The sequence below is a fragment of the Prionailurus viverrinus genome, chromosome F2 (genome assembly GCF_022837055.1).
Source record: "Prionailurus viverrinus isolate Anna chromosome F2, UM_Priviv_1.0, whole genome shotgun sequence".
In the NCBI taxonomy this organism is placed as follows: domain Eukaryota; kingdom Metazoa; phylum Chordata; class Mammalia; order Carnivora; family Felidae; genus Prionailurus; species Prionailurus viverrinus.
The window spans coordinates 50,193,559-50,216,998 of NC_062578.1; the positions used below are offsets into that span (position 1 = coordinate 50,193,559).

General features: G+C 42.7%; 1 protein-coding gene across 1 annotated transcript in view; it reads right to left on the reverse strand.

The window, feature by feature from the left end:
• Positions 1-23,440, reverse strand: part of DPYS (dihydropyrimidinase) — an 80,375-nt gene that overhangs the window by 46,559 nt on the left and 10,376 nt on the right. Inside the window, exons 2-5 of the mRNA XM_047842493.1 lie at positions 19,015-19,173; positions 14,157-14,336; positions 12,741-12,930; positions 620-776 (exon numbers count right to left, since the gene is read on the reverse strand). Of these exons, the coding sequence (XP_047698449.1) occupies positions 620-776; positions 12,741-12,930; positions 14,157-14,336; positions 19,015-19,173 (686 nt within the window). The remainder of the gene's footprint in view (positions 1-619; positions 777-12,740; positions 12,931-14,156; positions 14,337-19,014; positions 19,174-23,440) is intronic.

Here is a 23,440-nt window from a genome sequence, read left to right on the forward strand (position 1 = left end):
GATGACATGTACTAGATGACAATTATATTAGGGTCACCGGCAATAACGTAAGGGAAAATTCCTGGTGAGTAGAGCATTACACAAAGATGAGCCTCAGTGACCCACATGGACAGAGGCAGCTCCTGTCCAAATGGCAATGTTGTGATGGGCAGACGTGTGACAATTGGCTGAGGATGTTCGTGTCACCAGCAACAGATAGCCTGCTTTGACTTGTGAATAATCTCAGATATGTACCTATACAGGCACATCTGGTTCTTGGGTTACAGCAGCACAGAAAGATATTCAGGAATATGTGAATGATAGAAACAAAGCACAGTGAAGAGACCCGGTTCTATACATGATAGAAAGGGCAAGGAAACAATTGGAAGAGAGTCAAACTCCAGTAAAAATTATCTGATTTCTCTGCGTCCAGGAGAGATTTTGACACCATGTCATAATTAAGCCACTGCTCGTTGGTCTCAGGTAAGGGAGTCCCCAGCACCTATCATGTCAAGTAGAACAGGACACTGGAGGTCGATGGAAGGTCAGATGGTGGACAAGATGTCCTACATTCAAATCTGAGACTCATCTAACACCTTATTTTGGCAAAACGCTTCACACCCCTCTGCTCAAAGATTACTTAGCCAATAGATTCATGAGGAAGTCAGGCGTTGATGGGTCTGGTCGCAGGGGTGGGCCCATAACATGGTGGGCTGCATGGTGCCAGTCTTTATGCCAGTAGTGAGTGCCATCTGTGCCGAGACTTGCCGCTATGGGTTCTCCATAGACCACTTTCCCTGGAAATTTCAAAGGACGCATTCAGTACTTCAATTTGCTCTCAAGAGAACCATCTGACAAACATAAATATTCGTCTTCTCTGCGCTAGTGAGGGATGATAGGAATCCCAAACTAGAATTTACCTTTTGTGAACAAGATTTAAAAATTAAAACTACTGTTTGGGCACCTGGGTGGCTCAGTCGGGTAAGTGTCCAACTTCAGCTCAGGTCTTGATCTCGCAGTTTGTGTGTTTAAGCCCCGTACCGGGCTCTCTGCTATCAGCACAGAGCCTGTTTCAGATCTTCTGTCTCCCTGTCTCTCTGCCCCTTCCCCATTCATGCGCACTCTCTCACTCGCTCAAAAATAAACATTAAAAAAAAAAAAAAAAGAATGATACCTGGTTTAAAAAAAAATTAAAGCTACTGCTTATTGAGCATCTACTATGTTCCAGTCAATGCCCATATGTGTTGTGGTAGACGATTATATTCTCTCACTGATACTAGGCTTGACCACGTGGCTTACTTTGGCCAATTAAACATGAATGGAAGTAACATGGGCTGCTTCCAAGCAGAAGCTGTTAAAGCCACAGTGAGTTTTCTTTCTGACCTTAGACTATCAGAGACTGCTTCTTCAGTTGTCCCTCAGGATGAAGAGAATATGGAACAGAGGTAGAGCCGACCAATGACGGACATAAGTATGAATGAGAAATAAATCTCTGCAGTTATAAACCATTGATATTTTAGATGTATCTGTTAGTGCAGCATGATCTAGCAAATGCTGGCTGATATGTGTGCCATTCTAATGAAAGGATCTCAAAACCCTACCGGGGAAGTGCTATCATTATCTCCATTAAAAGATGAAGAAAAAGCTTGTCTTTTAAATAGCTTCTGTTATTATAACAGAAGTGAAATGACTTCTGCACAGTTGCATTACATGTACTCCACATGCCATCAATGAAGTGGAGGAGTCAGGATCTGAATCTGGGCATTTTTTACTCCTAACTTCTGTGCTATACCCCTGATGACAATTACCACATGGTCATATGGAGTTTAACCACAGTATATCTCTACTGCAAATACACTGAGAATCTCTTCACACCCTTGAGAAAAAAACAAAAAACAAAAAAACCTCCTCCAAAAACTTATGTTAAATAGAAAGAACACTCAGATAATATAATTGTAGCCAGCAATGCATATTCTAAAAATCATGCAAATGAGGCCATCACAAGCAAACGGTGTTAGAAAAGCTAATAGTGCAGAGTAAATTTGAATTTAAAATCAGAATCCTATCTCTGATTAGCATTTGTTGGAATAATAGATACACCAACATCAAGCTGATCATCCCCAAACAGCCACAGAGGTGAACGCAGAGTAAACAGATCCTGGCACACCTAACTAGCTCACTCTGGCTAGTCAGTCACCGGATTTCACCTCAAATCCTCGATATAGAACTGAAATTAACTCATTTCTTCAGAGAGTACTGACAGCGGATGGCCACCAGCTGCTTTCATCGTGTACTACTAGAATGTAGCATCCTATTACCTCCCAAATCATCTCTTCCCGCTTTCCTCTTGCAAACCATGAAACAAGGCTTACTGAAGCCTAACAAACCTTGCTTCTTAAGTAAGCAAGTACCAAACATGGTCAATAAAAGTTATGCCCCAAGATAGCCATGGCTAAGATCTTTCACTTTCATCACACACACACACACACACACACACACACACACAGCACACACACAGGTTGAATCCTACCCCCATCCTCTTTCCTACTGCCCTACTCCCAGGAAAGAAGAAATGCCACTGGTATCTCGTTCTGGTGTAGAACAAGAAGCGATCCTTTTTCATGTGAACTAAGAGGTAATGTACTATTTGCTGGAGGGATAGAAAGAGGGACCCAATATCTGACTTGCAGGCATGTAGTGACCTTCCTATCCCAAGAGAACATACAGATGCTCAGACACTGAAAAACTCAGAGACTTGATCTGCAATCGGTTTACAAACTGTCAACTCAGGATTTTCCGTGGTGCTTCATCATGTGGAAACGATTCTTATCACATGCTCTATTCAATCATTTGGCCCATCAAGGTGAGATGGGAACACAGTTTCAAAGTTCTACAAATTTATTAGCTCTCAGGAAAAATTAAAAGCGTCAGCAACTAGCAGGAGTCTGCCAGGACTGTTTTGAAACCAGATGACATGTAATCTCCTTGGAAGGCTTTAACACCTTTAAAATGTGACAGGCCACTGTGTTGGTATACACAACAAACTCTTCATTAACTGGGCTATTTTCGACTGTCTCCCCATTCATTAAGCATCTGCAAATACATTAAAAAAATTAAATAAAAGCTAAAAATTCCTAACTACTCTACCTCCTGTTTCACAATGGTTCTAAGACATTAACAACAACAACAACAACAACAACAACAACAACAACAAGACAGATAGTATGCAAGAAGTAAAAAAGGGAAGGAAAATGAAGGGACTGGGTAATTCGTAATTGGAGAATCACACTAGATAATTCAGCATAATTGTGGGCTTTATTAGATTTAGGCCAAAAATAAAATAAGAAAAACAAAAAATATCTAACATCTTATAGCACTGCAAATACAGTTTGAAATTCACGTATCTCATTTGGCTCAGCAACCCTCAAGCTGGTGTGACAGATAAAGCATCTGATGCTCAATGAGACTAACTAATTTGCCCAAGTCACACAGGTAGTAAGTGATAAACCAGAATTAGAATCCTAGTATTTTGACTTATCGTACATACACATTGCGTTACCAGGAAAAGTGTTATTCTTCATTTCTTGGTAAAGAGCATGTGTTTTTAAATGTTTAAATCAACCACAAGCTCTTTGTGGTTGTGGCTGGGAAATTTTCCAATTTCATTTACTGGTGTCATTTACTACGCTTAGCAGGTTGGTAATGAAAAGTGCTATATCCGTCCTAGTCTGGTGCTCTCCTGATTACATTTGAGGCACATGGTTTCAACAACTCTCCGGAGATAGGGCATCTTCATCATTTAATCTCCTCCCACAGTCTCAGCAAGGTTCACATTGTATCATTCCCTGTCTACCCATACAGGTTCTCTCTTTTTTTCTCCATCGTTTGGCCCAAAACCAAAAAAGTCTCTGCACTTAGGATGCTATCTCCTATGTTAAGGACTTCTGCCCTCTAAGAGATTCTAAAGATTTCCAAATGATGAAACATGTCAAGGCATTTATCAGATGAAAGTGATAGAGCAGATGTTCACACCTTGCCTAGATTTGTGAACAGCACTTAGTCAAGTCCCAAGATCTGTTATAAAAGGTTGGAAAATGCAGAGAAGCCAGCACAGCTGGTCCGGAGTAGAAGCACTGGCTACCAACAGAAAGCCAAGCACATCTATAAAACTATTTTTTCTTAGCAAGAAGGATAGAGTAGAACCTTTCTGGGGTCCGTTTTGGTTCAAAATATTACATTTACACAGAAAGGAAAACACTGAGAAGGAAAACACATAGAAGCAACATAATAGAGTAGATCACACAGATTTGGGTTCAAATCCTGATTTTGCTACTTTTTAGACGGCGACCGTATGCAAGACGACTGATTGTTCTTAGTCTCAGTTTTTCTCCTCTATGAAGTGGGGTCACAATGTCTCTCCAGTGTGGCAATTTTGTGAGGATCAAATACATCAATATATATGAAAGTACTTAGCATCTTCTTGGGACTCTGGGTTCACTTCATGTTATGGGCTGAATTGTGCCCCTTGCCAAAATTCAAATGGTAAAGTCCTAACCTGCAGTATGTCACAATGTGATTGTATTTGGAGGGTCCTTTATAAAGGTAATTAAATTAAAATGAGGTCATTAGGGTAAGCCCTAATCCAATATGAGAGGGGTCTTCTAAGAAGAGGAAATTTGGACACAGATACATACAGAGGGAAGACAGTGTGAAGGCACAGGGAGAAGACAGTCGTCTACAGACAAAGGACAGAGGTCCGCAGTACATCTTTTGCTGCCCTCAGAACCAACCCTGTCAACACTTTGATCTTCTAATCTCTGATACTGTAAGAAAATTCGTTTCTGTCGCTTAAACTGCCCAATCTGTGGTACTTTGTTACTGCAGCAAACACATTCCACAAATGTTAGTTTCCTTATGGTTACACAATTCTTTTTAAAAAGTGTTTTAAAATGGCCAATCTTCAACTGCTTTGCAGTTGGTCATAAGGTAGATCACCTTGCTCTAAATTTAAAGGTCAAGGGAGTGTTTAGATGTTCACATACAAAAAAAGAAAGCCTGAGATTCAGATCACCTTGATTGAGCTGCATATTAATCCTTCCTTAGGAACAGCATGGGTTACTAAGCATCAGTAAAACATGCTTGTGATAAGATAACAAGATTTGACTTACTCTTGTTCAGCTCTAACAAACATCGGTCAACTCAAGCACAGAGAGAGAGAAAGGCCCCTGGATGGACCTTCCTCCCCATCTTTTAAAACGCAAAAGCAATATGGCTGGGCAGGGGGAGAAGAGGTAAATAACCCAGAGTTTAAATAAAGTGGAAAATAAGACATTTAAAACCTCTCTGTAATAGAAGTTTATATTTTACAGCAATAAACTTGGAAAGTAAAGCTTTCTCCAATAAGGAAAACCAAATCACCCCAAACAAACAAAAAAACCCCAACCACAATGTAGCCCAGTTCACCATAAGTTACTTGAGGATCAAAATGAACTTCATCATTTTTGCAAATCCAATGCCTAGAGCCCTGTGACTAGCATATATCTGGTGTCCAATAATTTGGTTTTCTTTATGTAAAAAGTATAAAGAAAACATTTTATTAACAAATTCAGATGAGAGTCCTATTTGCACCCTATAGTCAGGAATATGGATACAAAATAGAGTTGAACTCTATTGAGACAAGTTAAACTGGAAACTAAAAAAAGGGATTAAAAATTTCAGTCATCGTTGGGAAATAAATTATAACAGATATACATAAGTAGAGCATCAAGTAAGTTCTGAGAGAAGTCACCACCATTACAAATAAAGCACCAGAAAAACAGTGAATCCATGTTCTATTGGAAAGGGAGGGGAAGGTAAACGATATATTTTTTTTGAAAGGCCATTAATAATTCCAGATGCCAATATATGGAGAAAAGGAACGTGTATAACCAAAGCTACTCAAACCAAAATAAAAAGTGTCACTGAAGCCAATGGCACATATTGACACATACACTATTTGGACAAAGACTGCAGTGAGTGAAAGCGGTCTGGGGCCGGGCAGATGGGAACTTCTATATGTGACACAAATCCAGCTGGTTGGTCCAACTTTATGTGTGGGGTATGAAGCAAGGGCAGCAGATTCTGCTTCTAAAAGAAAAAAGGATATCATTCTAGGTACAGCCTTCTGGTTCCCTTACCTCATTTTTGCAAAAGTCGTTTCTCACATGAAGGATGACAACTAACCTAGTTCTGGTTACTCAATTTAGAGGAACTAAGACTAGAAATAAGCATGAAATTTAAATTCCTTGCAAACTGTCAAAAGCAACTCCAATTTCAATGGCTTGCCCATGACATTCTTATTCTTTTCCCTATAACCCGCTCTTTGCTTTTTATCGCAAGTGTTAAAAGAAAACATCAAGGTATGAACAAAGGGAAACCCCAGGCTTCAAGTTAGAGTTGGTGGACCGAATGTGCATTTCTATCTCTTTCTTCCCAGTTCACACCCAAACCCTGGCAAAGCTGTACAAGAGATGGCCCAAACCCACAACTGCTCTGAGAATGAAGGAGGGACCGGGGCTGGCCAGAAGTCTGGGTAGATTTTAGGAAGACAAAGCAGAGAGATGGCAATAGCTTATGAAGGAAAGTAGAGGGAGCCTCCACTATAGCCTGAACTCAAAGTAGAGGAAGTCATGGTGAGCATTTTTCCCAGGGTGGGAAGGGCACTTTCTCTTCTCCTTCTGGAATGGCCATAAAGTGAATGTTGTTTTTGGTTCTTTCATTGTGTTCCATAATGCCTGTTGGCTTTCTTCACTCTCTCATTCTTTTTTTCCTCTTTAGTCTTCTCACTGGGTAATGTCCCAGGTTCTATCATCCAGCCCTTGATTCTTCCTCTGCCTGGTCGAGTCTACTTCTGAAACTCCCTGTTGAACTCTTCAGTTCAATTATTCTATTTTATTAACTCTAAGATTTTTGGGTTTTGTTTGTTTTTTGACGGTTGCTATTGCCTTCATCAAATGTTTTGTTCATGCCCTGTTTTCCTAATTTCATTTAGTTGCCTGTCTGTTTCTTGTAGTTCACTAAACTTCCTTAATAGGATTATTCTGAATTCTTTGTCTGACATTTCATAGGTCTCCATTTTTGTTAAGGTCAATTGTTGGAGCTTTATTAGTTTCCTTTGATGGATGTATCATATTTACCTGATTTTTTGTGATCTTTGATTTCTTATATTGGTAGTCTGCACATTAGAGTAATTGGGGTCCTCTTCCAGACCTTACAGGGTTGCTTTGACAGAGACAATTCACCAGTCCGCTCAGTTTGGGTTTCTGAGTGTGTCTGCTGGTAATGAGTCTGGGCAGGTGGGGGCGAGCTATTAAGGTCTATTTTTGGCTGACGCAACTGTTTGGGTTCTGGGGACAGGGATGGGGTGTGCCACTGGCTGAGGACAGTTGGTTGGATAAGACTGCTGGCTTGGTTCTCTACCCAAGTGAGGCTGTAGGATGGGCTCTGTGGTTGGCCTGAAATCTGTGGTCAGGCTTCCTAGATGGTCAGGATACTGTATTCAGAAGCCAGTGGAACTACGACTTAGCTTCCCTGCCCTGGCAGGGCAGCAGGCCTGGACTCGAGGCCATTACAGCTCATTGTCTGAGGGCCCAAATCAAGCCTGGGTGTGCGTTGAATTCTCTGTCAGGTGAGGCTACTGGTTTTACTCTGCAGGTGGGGGAAGCCACTGACTGTGCTCTCTGTTCAAGTGCCACCGTAAGGCTGTTGAATGGGCAGAGCACCTTCCTGTATGCTCTGGTTAAGCTTTCTGGTTAGACAGGCTAAAGACTGTATTCAGTGACAAGTGGGGCTATAAATGAGATTTCTTGGCCAGGCAGGGGGCAAAGTAGCCCTAAAACTGGTAAAGCTTTTTGTTTGCTGCCTTAACTCATGCCATACTGCACCCCACATTTCCTGGCCAAACAGTGCCATTCATCAGCTTTGCTCGGCAAACTATTGCTTCTGTCTGCTCTTCTCTTGGTCTGAGAGCTGCTGGGCCACACAGCTTCCAGGAGCTGCTGCCAGCCTGTTCTGTCAGGCAGGGTTGGAAGGCAGTCCCTCAGCATGTGGAGTTGTGACTCAGCTCCTTGCCTGGGCATGAGCAAACCAGGCTCTAGGTCAGCAAACCTCCTTGCTTACAGATCTAAATCAGGCATATCTGCACCCCACAGAGGTCCCTGGTCAGAGTGTGCCCCCAACTTGGTTGTACAGATGAGTCAAGCTGCTGTTTGGGACTATTACTTGGGTACTGCAGGCATGAATTCTCTGTCAAGATCCGAGTGCTGGCTGCTGCAGCCCTTCCCTTCTTTACCACAGTCAGATTCCCAACAGTGAAGCCCTGCAGAGTCCCCTGAAATCCTCTTTTCCCCCTGGAGGAACCAGAGGCCCATGGAGACCTCTACTTGCACTGGCCTGGGAGTGGCACAATGCAGTCAACATGTAGCCACTTTTCTTACTCTTGTTTTTTTTTTTTTTTTTTAACATTTATTTTTGAGACAGAGAGAGACAGAGCATGAACGGGGGAGGGTCAGAGAGAGGGAGACACAGAATCCGAAGCAGGCTCCAGGCTCTGAGCTGTCAGCACAGAGCCCGACGCGGGGCTCGAACTCACAGACCGTCAGATCATGACCTGAGCCGAAGTCGGCCGCTTAACCGACTGAGCCACCCAGGTGCCCTTTCTTTTCTTACTCTTGTAACGCAGTCTGTCTTGGTCTGTGAGGTGCAGGGGGTGCTTCAGCCTCAGCCCTGTGTTCTGGGATTCTCTCAGTGGCGTCTTATCTTTGAATAGATGTTAGCTGTTCTCGTGAGGGGGAGCGAAGTCAGGAATGTTGCCATCTTGGTGCTGTCACTCCAACTACGTGTTTCTCTTTTAATAATGATAAAAAATGACACACTGATGATGATGCTTTAAATTAAAACTTCAATGGAAGGCCACACACCAAAGCCAATTAAATACGAACCTGATATCTGCATTTCCAAACTCTGTAAATCAATTTCTTCTTGAACAGAGTGGAGAAAATGGGAAAAAATTGGGGCTTTGGGGTCAGATGGACATGGGCCTGAATTCCAGGTTTAACACCTACTAGTAAGTGATATTGGGCTTAATTTACCAAACTTTTCCAAGCCTCAATTTTATCAGTCACAAAACTGATAAAACTTAGCTCAAGCATTGTTATGATAATTTAAAAAGATAACATATATCAAAATGCATTAATGACAAAACATATAGCAAAACAGGAAATGATTTAAGACATCAAAATATGTGCCAGGGACATATTAAGCACTCAACAAGTAATGTTGGTTGTTATATCATCATTGACCATCATGTTGCTCTCTTCTGGGTAGATAATTGGCAATTTAATAATAATACCCAACTTAATAGCATTGTACTGTTAGGCTACTACAATAAAGAATTAATAATTGGATCTCGTTCGTGCTTCCTGGAGCAGTGATTCTCAAACTTTAATATGCATATGAATCACCTGGGGTTGCAGTTATAAGTGTACATTCTGATTCAGTGGGTCTGGGATGGGCTCCAAGGCTCTGAATTTCTAAAGAGCTCTCAGGGGATGCTGATGCTGCATTCTAGGGGCCACACTCTGATGGTAAGGCCCTGGTGATAGAATGGGCTGGCAAAGGTATTTACAGATAGGAAGTGTTCATAGCATAAATCTATAGGCTGAATTGTTTCTTATTTAAACATGATAACAATGAATAGATGTGTATTGTTCTTTTGTGTTCAGAAATTATGTTAGATAATAAATGAATAAAAGGTCAGTGTGGTCCAAAAGTGCTTGTCACTCTATACTCCCCAGGAACCTGCCCTTGGGTTGACTGATACAGTCACCATGTGAACAGTTTAGCATCATTTATGTCCAACCCACCCCCTTCTCCCTCTGGGTTCCTGCTTGATCACATGTGAGAGGTCGCATGCCAGGGGGGGAACCCTCTTATGCCAATTTATTCTGGACTTTTGCTGCTTCTGACAGTGGTGCAATAGAGGATTTTCGCAAGTGTTACTACAGTAAGTCTGACCCGGCTAAAACATCTGGGCTGACATTTTAGATATCTCATTTACAACCCCTTTGGAAAGGGATTTACCAGTATCCAAAAAGTACGTCTGAGCATTTACCCTTTGAACCAGGAGTCTTACTTTTAGGACTCTACCCTGAGGATTCTCTTCTGTGGCACAGACTAATGGCGCCCCACAGATGTCCGTGTCCTCATCCCTAAAACCTGTGAATATGTTATCCTACATGGCAAAAAGGACTTTGCAGATGTGATTAAATTAAGAACTTTGAAATAAGGACTTTATCCCGGATTAAACGGGTGGGTTCAACGTAATCCAAGGGTCCTTGAAATAGAAGAGAGGGGCAGGCGAGGAGAGCAGAATGATGCAATGTTCTCCACTCACCACGGCAGCTTTGGAGGTGGAGCAAGGGAGGTATGAACCAAGGAATGCGGGTGGTCTCTGGAAGCTAGAAAAGGCAAGGAAAGGGATTCTCCCCCTGGAGAGTCCGGGAGCCCCCAGGAGCTCCAAGAGAGAGTAAGCCTCCGGGAAAGAGTAAGCATGGCTGACAGCTTGGTTGTGGCACAGTGAGACATGTGTTAGACTTCTGACCTCCAGAACTGTAAGAGAACACGTTCGTGTTGTCTTAAACTATGAAGCTTGTGACAATCTTTTATGGCAGCAACAGAAAACTAATATACCGTCCACATATAAAATAGCACATGCATAAGTCCACCACTGTGGTTTTATACGAAAGAGCTAAAGACTGACAACAGCTCACGTATCCATCAGTAGGGGAGTAGTTGAGCAGATACAGCGACATACTCTGCACCTGTAGGAAAGAATGATGAAACTCTCCATACCTAATGTGAGCTGACCTTTAGGACCTATTTTCAAGTAGGGAAAAAAAGCAAAATACAGAACACGAGGTATACTATTTTACCTCTCAAGTAGGAAAGAAAAGAGAAATAAGAATATGCATATATTCTTTTTTAATAAAGAGAAACACGTTAGAGGTAGGTCGGGAAAAAAATAATAAAAATAATTACTAATGGGGATATAGGATGAAGGTGCTAGGGAAGGAAGCAGGACTTCTCTGAGAATACTTTTTTTAAATTCATAATTTTGACATTTGGACCATGTAAATGTTTTACATATTCAAAAAATAAAATTCAATTTAAAATTTACAATAAAATGAAAATGCCCACAGTTAAGCTTAATAGTTTTCTGCCTGTGATTTATTCCAAAACGTTTTCTAGACTTTTACTCTGTGCCTAATGGAATTCTATCCCAGTACAAAATGTATCCCTTAGATCAAGAAACTGTTTCCTGACAGAACCGTCAAAATTGCAGCTTGATAGTGGATTAAGATCGACAATTTCCACTGACTTTGCTATTTTTTAAATCATACTCTGACATTATGGACCTGACTGACAGGCTTTAGGACAGGGTACATGATTTACAAAGCAAATAATTACAGAACAACCAATTCCATAGAGTTGGCAACAGAGCCACCTGGTGGCAGAAACTAGCACTGTACCTTTAAAACTGCAGTGCTTTCTTTTTGAACCGCTGTGCTCTTTTGTACTGAAATTCTATTGGGGAAGGGGAGCAGGGAGAGGTAACCAGAAACGGTTGGTAGCCCCTATTAAGAGCACCTGTGTGAAACTGAGTTTACTCTTCACACAAGATATCAATGGATTACATTGCACAAAAATCCTGACTGAACCTTCATGTGATAAGAAGCAATTTTGGCAAAACTAATTTTAGAGTTAAAGACATGTCAAACCTATTCTCACAATCCATATTTTAAAAATTCGGTCGGTTTCAGTTTTGAGAACAACAACAACAAAGAGCCAGGAGGATTTATAAGACTATTTCTGATTTCCTGGTTTTTAAAAGTGAGACGGCAAAACCACTAGCACGTCTTAGGAAGGTCTATTATTTTATATGGAAGGGGGAAGGACTTGGTTTTAAAACCTTAGAACAGGGGCGCCTGGGTGGCTCAGTTGGTTAAGTGTCTGACTCTTGATTTGGGCTCAGATCATGATCTCATGGTTTGTGAGCTTGAGCCCTGCATCGGGCTCTGTTTTGTTAGTATGGAATGTGCTTGGGATTCTTTCTCTCTCTCTCTCTCTCTCTGCCCCTCTTCTGCTCACACTCTCTCTCTCAGAATAAACTTTAAAAAATTAAAAAATTAAATTAAGTTGTAAAATAATTGTCATACAAACACTATTTGGATAATTGCTTTAATAGCTCCAACACCCAAGGTGCTATCAGACAAATCAAGTCAACTCTAAAGATATTTGCTGAGCAACTACTCTGTACCCGGCACCGTCCTGATTCAGGTCCTAGGAGGGATAGTGGTGATGCCCCAGAGACAGGTAAGCTTCTTTAAAGTTAACTGGAGAGTCTGCATTCAGCCATCAGATTAAAAAGTGGGCTGCAGGTTAAAGAGTGGGGACCTATGGCTGAAGGAAAGGTCTTGAGGCTCCAGGGATGGTAGAGAAATGACCCAAGGCAGAGAAGCAGTCATGAAGATGAACAAAAAGGAGGGCAAAAATGGACATGCGTTAGATGGAAGAAAACAGAAAGGATGCTAATAAAAAGGGAGGAAGAAAAGCTGCGGAAATTCACCTGCAACCTTCTCATAAGCAAAGCAGGAGCTGCAGTCGATCTACGTCCCTCTCCAGCTACTACTGAGTTACAAGTGGGGTTCTCGCCCGGGAATTACCGTCTCTCCTCGCATCGGCTATCACCTTTGCTGCAGATTTGCTCATCACATGCACGATGTAGAGAGGGCAGTTCACGGCGCTGGCTATGGTGATGGCTCTCAGTGTGGCCTCTGCCTCCACTGCTTCTGGGCGGCACAGCTCATGGCCCTCAGGGCCTGTTATCCCCAATGCCAGCATCTTCTTTGCTCCCTAGAGAGACAGCAGAGACAGACACATGTTTAAGGAAGGTTTACTAATGACAGCTACCATTATCTTGTTGCAAATTAAGTACACGGCCAGGCTTTCAGACCTGTTAGGAATAGAGGTCTGTGTGTGTGTGTGTGTGTGTGTGTGTGTGGTGTGTATATTTGGGAAATATAATTTTAACACTCTGAGAGTATATGTTAGTTTTTCATACACACATTTCACAATTACATTATTTTGACGGAAAAGCTAAAAAAGAAATGAGGCTAATTCTAGTCCCAGTCTTATGACTGGTTTAGTATAAAATAACATAAAACCAAACATTCTAACCCCCAATATTATTCAAGTGTCTTATGTCACATTATTGCAATTAGTTGTGCTTTTTGCTGAATCATAGTCCTCACTGCCCTCTGTTCCACTCACCAAATGATACTGGACCGTCATTTGCCCTGTCCAAAATATTACTTCTTCCTTACAAAAAAGGCAGGAAATCAACACTGTGACTGTTGGTAAATGGTAAAATGACTCGCCCGGTGTCACACTGAGGAAGCAGAAGAGCACCATTTAAACTCTGGTCTACTTGAGTTTACAGCTCATGCCCGTTTCTCATGATCCCTGACTGCCTCACGGCCACCCAGCCTCACTCTCACCGACTTAAATGGGAACTGAGCCTAGGAAGGAAAAAAAAAAAAATCAGCTAATATAAAGGGTAAGAGACAGCTCTTAAAATCCTGCAGATGGTGTCCCTTCGGGCATTAAGAATGGAACTCACAGAAGAAATAAATAACATCTAGATTCTTCCAGAGCACATTTTAATACCCGGTTTCTGAAAAGAGTGGGGCTTTAAACAGCACTTAACACACTGCTTAAGTCATAGATCCTGCTGATGTCCACACTTTGGCATTCTGAACCAGCAGGAGGAGCTACTTCAAAAAAAGAAGAAGAAGAAAAAAAGAACGTGCTAGGACACACAAAGACAATTGTTTGTTTGAGAAACATGTTTGGGGTCTGATAACTGATCTGAAAAAGGGAAATCTTCATTCCCTTCATATACCACCTGAGTAAAAGTCAGAGCATGAAGTAAACTGAGTCAAGGGTTTCCAAGCCACAGAACATTAGTTTCTGGATCTCCATTCTTCCAATGCACAGAATGAGTTCACCTACTTGAGTCCCATTGTCTTCAGCTTCAGTCGTGGCCGTTTTCATTTGTGGCGAAGCTCTGGGATGCTTACCTCTGCAATCAGGTCTCCGTTTTCCGCGTGGACTTGAGCAATTGCTCCGATCTCCTTGCACTGAGAGAAGGCGGCATACAGCTCCTCGTCCCTCACCATGTACAGGTCTTTATAGGCCATAAACATCTTGAAAGAGTTCACACCTTTGTCTTGGGTAAGGATTTTCATTTCTTCTTTAACCTAAAGGGGAGCAATAGCCAAACACACACACACACACACACACACACACACACACACCGTCACACTTTATTATTATTTTTAAAATGTTTTATTTATTCTTGAGAGAAAGAGACAAGGCATGAGTGAGGGAGGGGCACAGAGAGAGAGGGACACAGAATCCAAAGCAGACTCCAGCCTCTGAGCTATCAGCACAGAGCCCGATGTGGGGCTCGAATTCACAAACCGTGAGATGAGGACCTGAGCGGAACTCGGACACTCAACCGACTGAGCCACCCAGGTGCCCCATACAATGTCACACTTTAAATAATAATATTTATTATTATTATGTTATGTTATTTTTAATTTTATTTAAATTATTTAAATTAAATTTATTTTTATTATCTTATTATTTATAAATTATTGTTTTGTTATTATTTATTAACAATAATAATAAATTTCAAATTTATTTCAACGTTCTCTTCCATGTTCAAAATGCTGCATTCAGAAGAGAATTAAGTAAAGTAGGGACAACAGTCTAATTCCAGAAAAAAAATGCAGTTAAGGCCTTGAACTCCCCCCACAGGTGAGACCTCACTTCATCTGATGAATATTACTGGTATGATACTTTTAAATCAGGACAGAGTTCATAGTTTTCCCAAAGTACTGCACGTCTTTACTCGTATATAAAATTCTCAGCATCTATCTGCTGATGGGAGGAAATTATTTTAGAAAATGAAAACAAAGCCACTTGGCAGTAACAGAAGCAATCGTGTCTCCAGGAGGAATCGAAGCTCACGTAAGGTAAAGCTTTGGGCTCAGATCTGAAACCCACAGGATGGGCTCTCAGAAGGAGCAGGTAGATGTGCACTGAGCCACAGGCAGCTGCTAGGAGGTGAGAGACTCTGGACCGGCCGGAATCCTCAGGAGCCTTCAGGTGCCCAAGGTAAAAGACAAGATCAAAACAAGCTTAGTAACTGCCGTGCGGGTCCAGTTGGAGTCGCGATAGAAACTAATAACGTCAAAGAAAAAATTGGTGGATTTGAGCCGGTAAAATTGTTTGAATTTCTGTATGTTCACACACACATGCACGCACGCACGCACACACACACACACGCCAAAACACGTTCTAGGCATAGGATTATTGTTCTTAGTTGTTATCCATCCACTTAAGAGAAGCTCTAACGGTCCAGGTAAAAAATATTACCAACAATTCAAACAGTAAACACGAATGACTAAAAACATGAAAAAATGTTAACCTTTCTGCTGATTAAAAAGTGCAAAATAGGGGAGCCTATGTGGCTCAGTCGGTTAAGCGTCCGACTTCGGCTCAGGTCATGATCTCACGGTCTGTGAGTTCGAGCCCCGTGTCGGGCTCTGTGCTGATGGCTCAGAGCCTGGAGCCTGCTTCCGATTCTGTGTCTCCCTCTCTCTCTGACCCTCCCCCATTCATGCTATGTCTCAAAAATAAATAAACATTAAAAAAAAATTTTTTTTTTAAAGTGCAAAATAAAACAATGCAATTTTTTCTATTGAATCGGCAAAGTTTATAAATGACTCTATTACATATTAAATTACTCACTCCCATTGTTCTTTATTTCCTTACTGATTTTTCTTACTTTTCTCTATGGTGCTTTATCGTCCGGCGCATTATGTATTTACTGGTTAACGCCTTCCCCCACTAGAATTTCAGCCCCATGAAGAACTGGAAATAACACTGAAATGCTGACATGGTCATCACTGAAGTGATGGAATGAGCTCTAAGATATGTTAAGGAACAACAGCAAGGGGCAGAGCATGATATAAAGTGCCTCGGGTTTGTTTGTTTTGTTTTTGTTTTACTTTTCTATAGTGTCAAACTTTCTACTGTGAGTCTATTATTCTCACGGTCAGAAAAAAAATGCCTTAAACATTTAGCATATGCACACGTGGACTTCCATAGGCAGGCGCCATACCTTAGCCTTGCTGTTCCAACAATGTGGTACGTAAACCAGCCACGCTGGCATCGGCTGGGAGTTTGCTGGAAATGCAGATTCTCAGGCTTGCCCCAGACCTGCTGCTATGGGTTGACTCGTGCACCCCCTTAAAGTTCACATGTTGTTTAAGTCCTACCCCCAGTACTTCAAAAGGTGACCTTCTGGAAACAGGGGCACTGCCAATCTAATCAGTGGAGACGGGGCCATTTGGGTGGGCCTAATCCAGTATGTTGGTGTCTTCATGAAAGGGGGAAACGTGAACACAGACGTGCACACAGGGAGAACGCCGCGTGAAGATGAGAGCAGAAGCTGGGGTGCCGCTTCTACGAATCAAGGAACAGCCGAGATTACCAGCGAAGCATGAGAAGCCAGGGAGAGGCATGTGCCAGGTTCTCCCTCACAGTCCCCGGAAGGAAGCAACAGCCCTCCAACACCTTGATCTCAGGCTTCTTGTCTCCAGGAGGCTGAGACAGCGAATTTCTAAGCCGCTCAGTGTGTGGTTCTTTGTCCCAGCACTCCTAACAAACTAATATGTTTACTGAACATAATCTGTAGTTAGACAATTTCTCCAGGTAAGCATTTGCATATTGAAGTGTGAGAAACACTGCTGAGGGCAAACATCCTCACCTTGACTCTGTCTTATAAAACAGGGGTGAGGGGGGTGCCTGGGAGGCTCAGTCGGTTGAGCATCTGACTTCAGCTCAGGTCATGGTATCACAGTTCATGGATTTGAGCCCTGAGTTGAGCTCTGTACGGACATCTCAGAGCCTGCTTGGGATTCTCTGTCTCCCTCCCTCTCTGCCCCCCTCCCCCCACTCACACACGCATTCTCTCCTCTCTCTCTCTCTCTCTCTCTCTCTCTCAAAAATAAATATTGAAAAAAAGAAAATAAAATGTTTAAAAAAAAATGAGAATGGGGGAAGGAAAGGAGAGAAAGAGAAAGGAAGGGAGAAAGGAGGAAAGCCAAAAGACCCTAATAGCACAAAAGAGACTAGATTCATCACTTAGAATGGTGTTCTTGGAGAAAAATTAACTTTTGCTGTGGACTATAAACCTTGCTATTATGTTTGCTGAGCTATCTGTTAAAGATTGATTACTAGTTTTATATTAATTTGGTGCCTGAAGCCCAACTTTTAGGGGGAAGTGGGGACATAAGTTACATGGTCACTTCAAATAAAGTCACCCTCCTGAGCCCTTTCTGGTAAGAGGATTTCTGAATTAGGTCCATGTTGGCAACTGAGGGGCTCCTGGGTGGCTCAGTCGGTTAAGCATCTGCCTTCAGCTCAGGTCATGATCTCACGGTTCGTGAGTTCGAGTCCCTCATCGGGCTCTGTGCTGACAGCTCAGAGCCTGGAGCCTGCTTCGGATTCTTTGTCTCCCTCTCTCTGCCCCTCCTCCACTCACACTCTGTCTCTCTCTGCCTCTCAAAAATAAAGAAACGTAATAAAAACATTTAAAAAAAAAAGATAAAGGAAAGGGGTGCCTGGGTGGCTCAGTCAGTTAAGCTTCCAACTTTGGCTCAGATCATGATCTCACAGTTCGTGAGTTCGAGCCCCTCATTAGGCTTAGTGCTGACAGCCCAGAGCCTGGAGCCTGCTTCAGATTCTGTGTCTTCCTCTCTCTGCCCTTCCCCCACTTATACTCTCTCTCTCTCTCTCTCTCTCTCTCTCTCTCAAAAATAAATAAAACATTAAAAATTATTTAAAAAACATGTTGGCAATTGAAATTCAAGTAAAAATTTCTTCCAAAGTATGCATACATGTTTTTAATGAGGAGAAATAAACATATTTTAACATCTCTCAAAACTATCTTTTCTATCTGAATTATGTCGTCATTTCTGCCATGGCCTAAATGATCAGCAGATAGGGAGGGCTGGCTTTAGCTTTGCTATGAAATGATCTGACCTGGTGTTGATGTTAGTGGAAGAGACCAGGAATGGCCCAGGTTAGAATACAGCTGGGAGATGACCTTCATAACCTTCCTGGCCTGTCCCTTCCCTGGTTTTCCCCTGATATTAAACATTTCTGACTGAAGTTCTATTCTGTGGGAAAATATTGCCTAAAAGAGCCTGGAGGTGTTAAAATTAAGTTCAGTACTTTAAAAAATTACACTTAACAATGTTACAATTCATGGATTACATATCATGAAAGGCTATTGTGAATGACTATAAAGGATTTATCATATCATCTTTATACGCTTTAAACATTTTTTTTAGTTTTTCAAATTGATAACTCTTCACAGGACTTCAAATTCAAAAGGTAAAAAGAATATGCAAGGAAAAGCCCCCCTCAAATTCTGACTTCCAGTCATCCAGGAAGCAACCGATATCACCAATTTCTTACGTGTTAACACTTGTTTCTTTTTTTAATAACTAAAACAAATGTTTTAGCTTATTTTTTGAGAGAGAGAGAGCAAGGAAGGAGCAGAGAGTGAGGGAGACAGAGAATCCCAAGCAGGCTCCACACTGTCAGCACAGAACATGACTCGGAACTTGAACCCAAGAAACCTGAGATCATGTCCTGAGGCAAAATCCAACGCTTAACCAACTGAGCCATGAAGATGCCCCTGTTTCTTTCTTTCTTTTTTTAAATGTTTATTTATTTTGAGAGAGAGAGAGAGAGAGAGAGAGAGAGTCTCAGGCGCCCCTGACACTACCAGTTCCTTGATCTTGTACAGAGCAAGGATTAGGGGACTACATGGAAGAAATGGACCCCTCACTGGTTCACCTGGTCACTCCACCATGTCACTGCCACGTGAAGACTGTAGTCACAGCAGACTTTGGGATCAGCCCAGCTTCGCCAGGTCTCGAAGGCCTTGATGAGGGAACCGCCCTTCTGAGGAATGGCAAAATCAATGATCATGGTGGTGCCTCCTGCCAGGGCAGCCTGGAATCACAAGAGGGTTTCAACAGTTAGCCATCAATTTTTCAGCCGAGTCATTTATCTCCTGGAATGCTATGCGTTTGCAAGCACTTGTGGGTCCACGAAATTGCACAACGCTGCTGCCTGTTTAAAAGACCCAGAGGGACATGAATAGACTTTCCATAAATTGAAGTTTGAAGTGCTAAAATTGCTGGACTTGCTTCCGTAAAAAGAATGCCATGTCTGGTGAGAAGAAAGTGGCTGTGGCCCAAACAAAACAGAGTGAGGATTGCAAGGAAAAACCGAAATGGAAAAATGGAGAAGACTCAAAACTTTCTCTTCTCAAGAAAACTGTATTCATCACTGTGAAAATCCCAATGCATTAGCATCAGTCTCAGTGAACTGTGTCTCCAACTGCCTTGTGCTCCACACAGAATCCTGGAGACTCACGTGATGCCTGCTTCGCCCACATTCCCCACAACCAACTGGGGACCCTTCGTCTTTCCTTAACTCCCAACTGTCCGCTCTAATCCATCCCCCTGGTCCTGGTCCAGCCTCCTCTCCTCCTTCAGCTTGATCTTTATATCCCACCCCTTCCACAGACTCCTTGGTGCAACTGGAAGCACATTCCACAGCACAAATGTGACCACTTGACTCCAAGGATTAAAACCAAATGCTTTTAACCACCTCTGGACTGAAGTTGGGTCTTCTCAACATGGCCTACGAGGCCCCACGTGATCTGCCTCAACTCATATTTTTCTTGGCACATTACATTATATGACATTGCCTTATCACTAAATTTAAAAGTAAGTTGCTTAACCAAGCGTCTTTGATGAACTACTGGAATTGATTTTACTTAAATTAAATCACAGGGTGGTTAATGTGCTTTAAGTGTTGCAGTCAAACAAGGTAGGTGAAGAAAACAAACGTAGCCAGGAAGTATGGTGGTGCAGTAAAGGCACTGACCAAGGAGGCTGACGGACTTCAGGGCATAAAGGTTAGATTCAGCACCTGTCATCTGCGGCACCTGAGAGGCCAAGAGCCCCTCTCCCAGGTCCCTCCAATGGCACCCCCATCAGCCTCCCTGCAAAGCCGCCCAGACTCCATGTGTCCCCCCTGGTTTGCTGGCTCTCATCTTACTTCAATAGATTGTTTTTTCCTAAGTCACTTGGCCCCACTCCAATTCTTTTTGCTCTGAAAAATCTCACTTTTTGTACAGGAGCCTATACTTTGTCTCCACCTTTAGATAACAGTGCCTTATTCTTGGCAAACAATACACATTTGCATTTCTTAAGAAATCACTATTGGTGTAATGACAATACTAGGAAAAAAATCCTCAAGCGCTGTATTTTTATTTGAATGCAGATTAATCTTCTTGCCGTCTTCCTTCCTAACGTGTCTTCCCAGTGCGATGCGGTTATCCCTTGAGGATGAAGGGCATCTTTCTAACAGAAATGCTGTTAATTCAAGTGTTAGAAGAAAAGTACTTTTTTTAGTGCCTACTGAACTACAAAATCAAGCTTAAAGAACTATCCTTTCCATTCTTTCCATATTAAAAGCCTTCCACCTTCAGGATGTAGGCAAACTAGATATGATGCTGGTGGAAATAAAATAAACGGGGTAGCCACCTTGGAAAGCAGTGTGACACTTTTTCAGAAAGTTAAACATAGAGTTACCATGTGAGCCAGTAATTCTAATCCTAGGCATCTATGCGAGGGAAATAAAAACATGTCCACACAAACCCCTGTACACAAATATTCAGAGCAGCTATATTTATAATAGCCCCAAACCGGAACCAACCCACGTGTCCATAACGGATGGATCGACAGCAGAATGCAGCATGTGAACGCTGTGGAATATTATTCGGCCATAAAGAGGAAGCACTGACACATGCTGCGATGTGGATGAACCTTGCAAACGTTACGCTCGGTGAGAGAAGCCAGTCACAGATCACGTAGTATATGATTCCACTTGTACGCAATATCCAGGAGAGGCAAATGCTTAGAGACAGTAAGGAGAACAGTGGTTGCCTTGGGCTGGAGGGGTTGAGTCGAGGTGCCAGCTCACGGGCACGGGGCTTCTTTTTGGGCTGATAAAAATGCTCTAACATTGGTTGTGGTGATGGTTGCACAATTCCAGGAATATACTAGAAATCACTGACCTTAAATGTACACCTTAAATGGCTGAATTGTATCATATATGAATTATGTCTTAGTGAAATTATTACCAAAAAAAAAAAAGTTTACTACATGTAAGCTATGGAATGAGAGGGGTGGGAGGGCCCACAAATAATCAGACAGAGGTTCTCCCATTCGGTGTTTATAGACTGCAGCGGGCAATGGAAATAAGAATAAATAATTATGATAAAATACTCAGTTTGTAATACCAGGTAGCAAGTATATTTCTACAATAAATGGTAGTCTAGAAATTGCTAAGGGGAGGTAAAAATTGCTAAGCTCCTTGGAAGAGGTCCCGGGGAAAGACTACTGGGAATTCAGAAGAGGGAAGGATGAACAGAGGCCAGAGGAGGCATGGATTTAAATTAGCGTTAGGACACACACGTGAAGTTGCCAGCTGGCTAATAATATCTAACTGGCAGTGTGTACTTCTAATGTGCCAGGAACTACTGATGTTCTGGATGTTCTAACTTTTGTAATCCTCTCACCAGATCTGCAGCAGGGAATATTATCAGCCCCTGTTTAGGGTGGAGGGAACCCAACACAGCACTACCAAATAACTTGACAGAGGCTGGACTGGAGTCAGGTCATCAGGTGCCAGGGCCTGTGCTCTGAGGAACAGCCAACAGCATGGGGGATGCTCTGAAGAAGGGCCCGTGAGGAAGAGCCAGCCCCTCAGCAGAAACTGGTAAGGGGCAGAATTAAGACCTGGACTAGGGTTAGAGCAAAGCGTTGGTTCTGACAAGAGGAAGGCTGCACCGTCAGCAGGGGTGACGGGAGTCCGTGAGCTGATTCTGACAGGGATGGCTGATGGTGGCAGATGAGGGGACACCGGAGGAAGACAGCTCTGGCGAGTGTGGTGTGCAATATCCTGAGTGTGAGGTGCTTGGGCACATGTGGACTTTGTGTATTTGCACACAGAAGGAAACACAGACCTGACGCTGAAGGCAGGGGAGAGTTGGGGCAGTCACCTTGGAGAGGATGCCAGAGGGGTCCTGAGGTTGGCCGAAATGACCCCAGGAGAGAGAAGTGACACAGGATAATCTAAATCATAATACATGTTCCGGAACATTCCAACACTTAGCACAAAAGCAACAGTACCATGCCCAGACACCCATTTACAGTGGCTGTTTCTGGGTGTGCATAATTGCAGGTTGCTTTAATTTGCCTCTAGTTAAATTTTATTTTTAATATTTGCTAACTTTTCTATACAAAGCACAAGCTTTATAAGAAGAAAACAAGACTTCATGGACAGATGATAAAAATACATGCACATGCTAGGTAATTACATGGAGACTGTAGATGGTCTTCTTGCCAGACTGTAGATGTGGTGGTCAAAGGACCATCTACTAAAACAACAGCAGACCAAAATTCCTGGGGTTACAATTTGAAAGCTCCCCAATCGGGATTCTTCACACCTGCCCAACCTCCCTCATTACCCGGGAGCAGGAAAGGGAACCGAGAACCACCCTTTACCTCTTCTTTGTTGCTTCTGGTTCTGTTTCTCCTCCACTCTCTTTCTCCCTGTCCTCCCCCCAAAATGGGAACAAATTTCGAGAAACCCTAGTGAATGGGAAAGGGTGTGGGAAGATGTATGGACAACAAAATCTACCTGTTACCAAACCATCGGGGGGCATGAGCCACTGGCCACTGGGATCCTGCTGCCACCCTGGGTCCTGGCAAACAGGCGCCAGCCACTGTCTGCACCCCAGCCTCCTCTGAACCTCTTTTTTAAAAAAAATAATGTTTTATTTATTTTTGAGAGAGAGAGCGCAAGTGAGGGAGGGGCAGAAAGAGAGAGGGGGCAGAGGATCTAAAATGTGCTGACAGCAGCCAGCCCGATACGAGGCTCGAACTCATGAACCGTGAAGTCATGACCTGAGCCAAGTCAGACCCTCAACCGACCGAGCCTCTTTTTCCCCCTCATCTCCTGATCTCCCTGGTCTGTCTGGTTACCCATGCTCCTTTCACTGCCCAAAGTTATCTCAAATCCTTGAATATTATTTCGAGACCTGAAATGGCCCTTCCTTGTTCTACTGGATCTGGGGAGTCGTGTGTGTGCCAGAACTGAGGATGTACAATCCCAAGTCGAGGTAAAGGAGATGTGCTCCTCC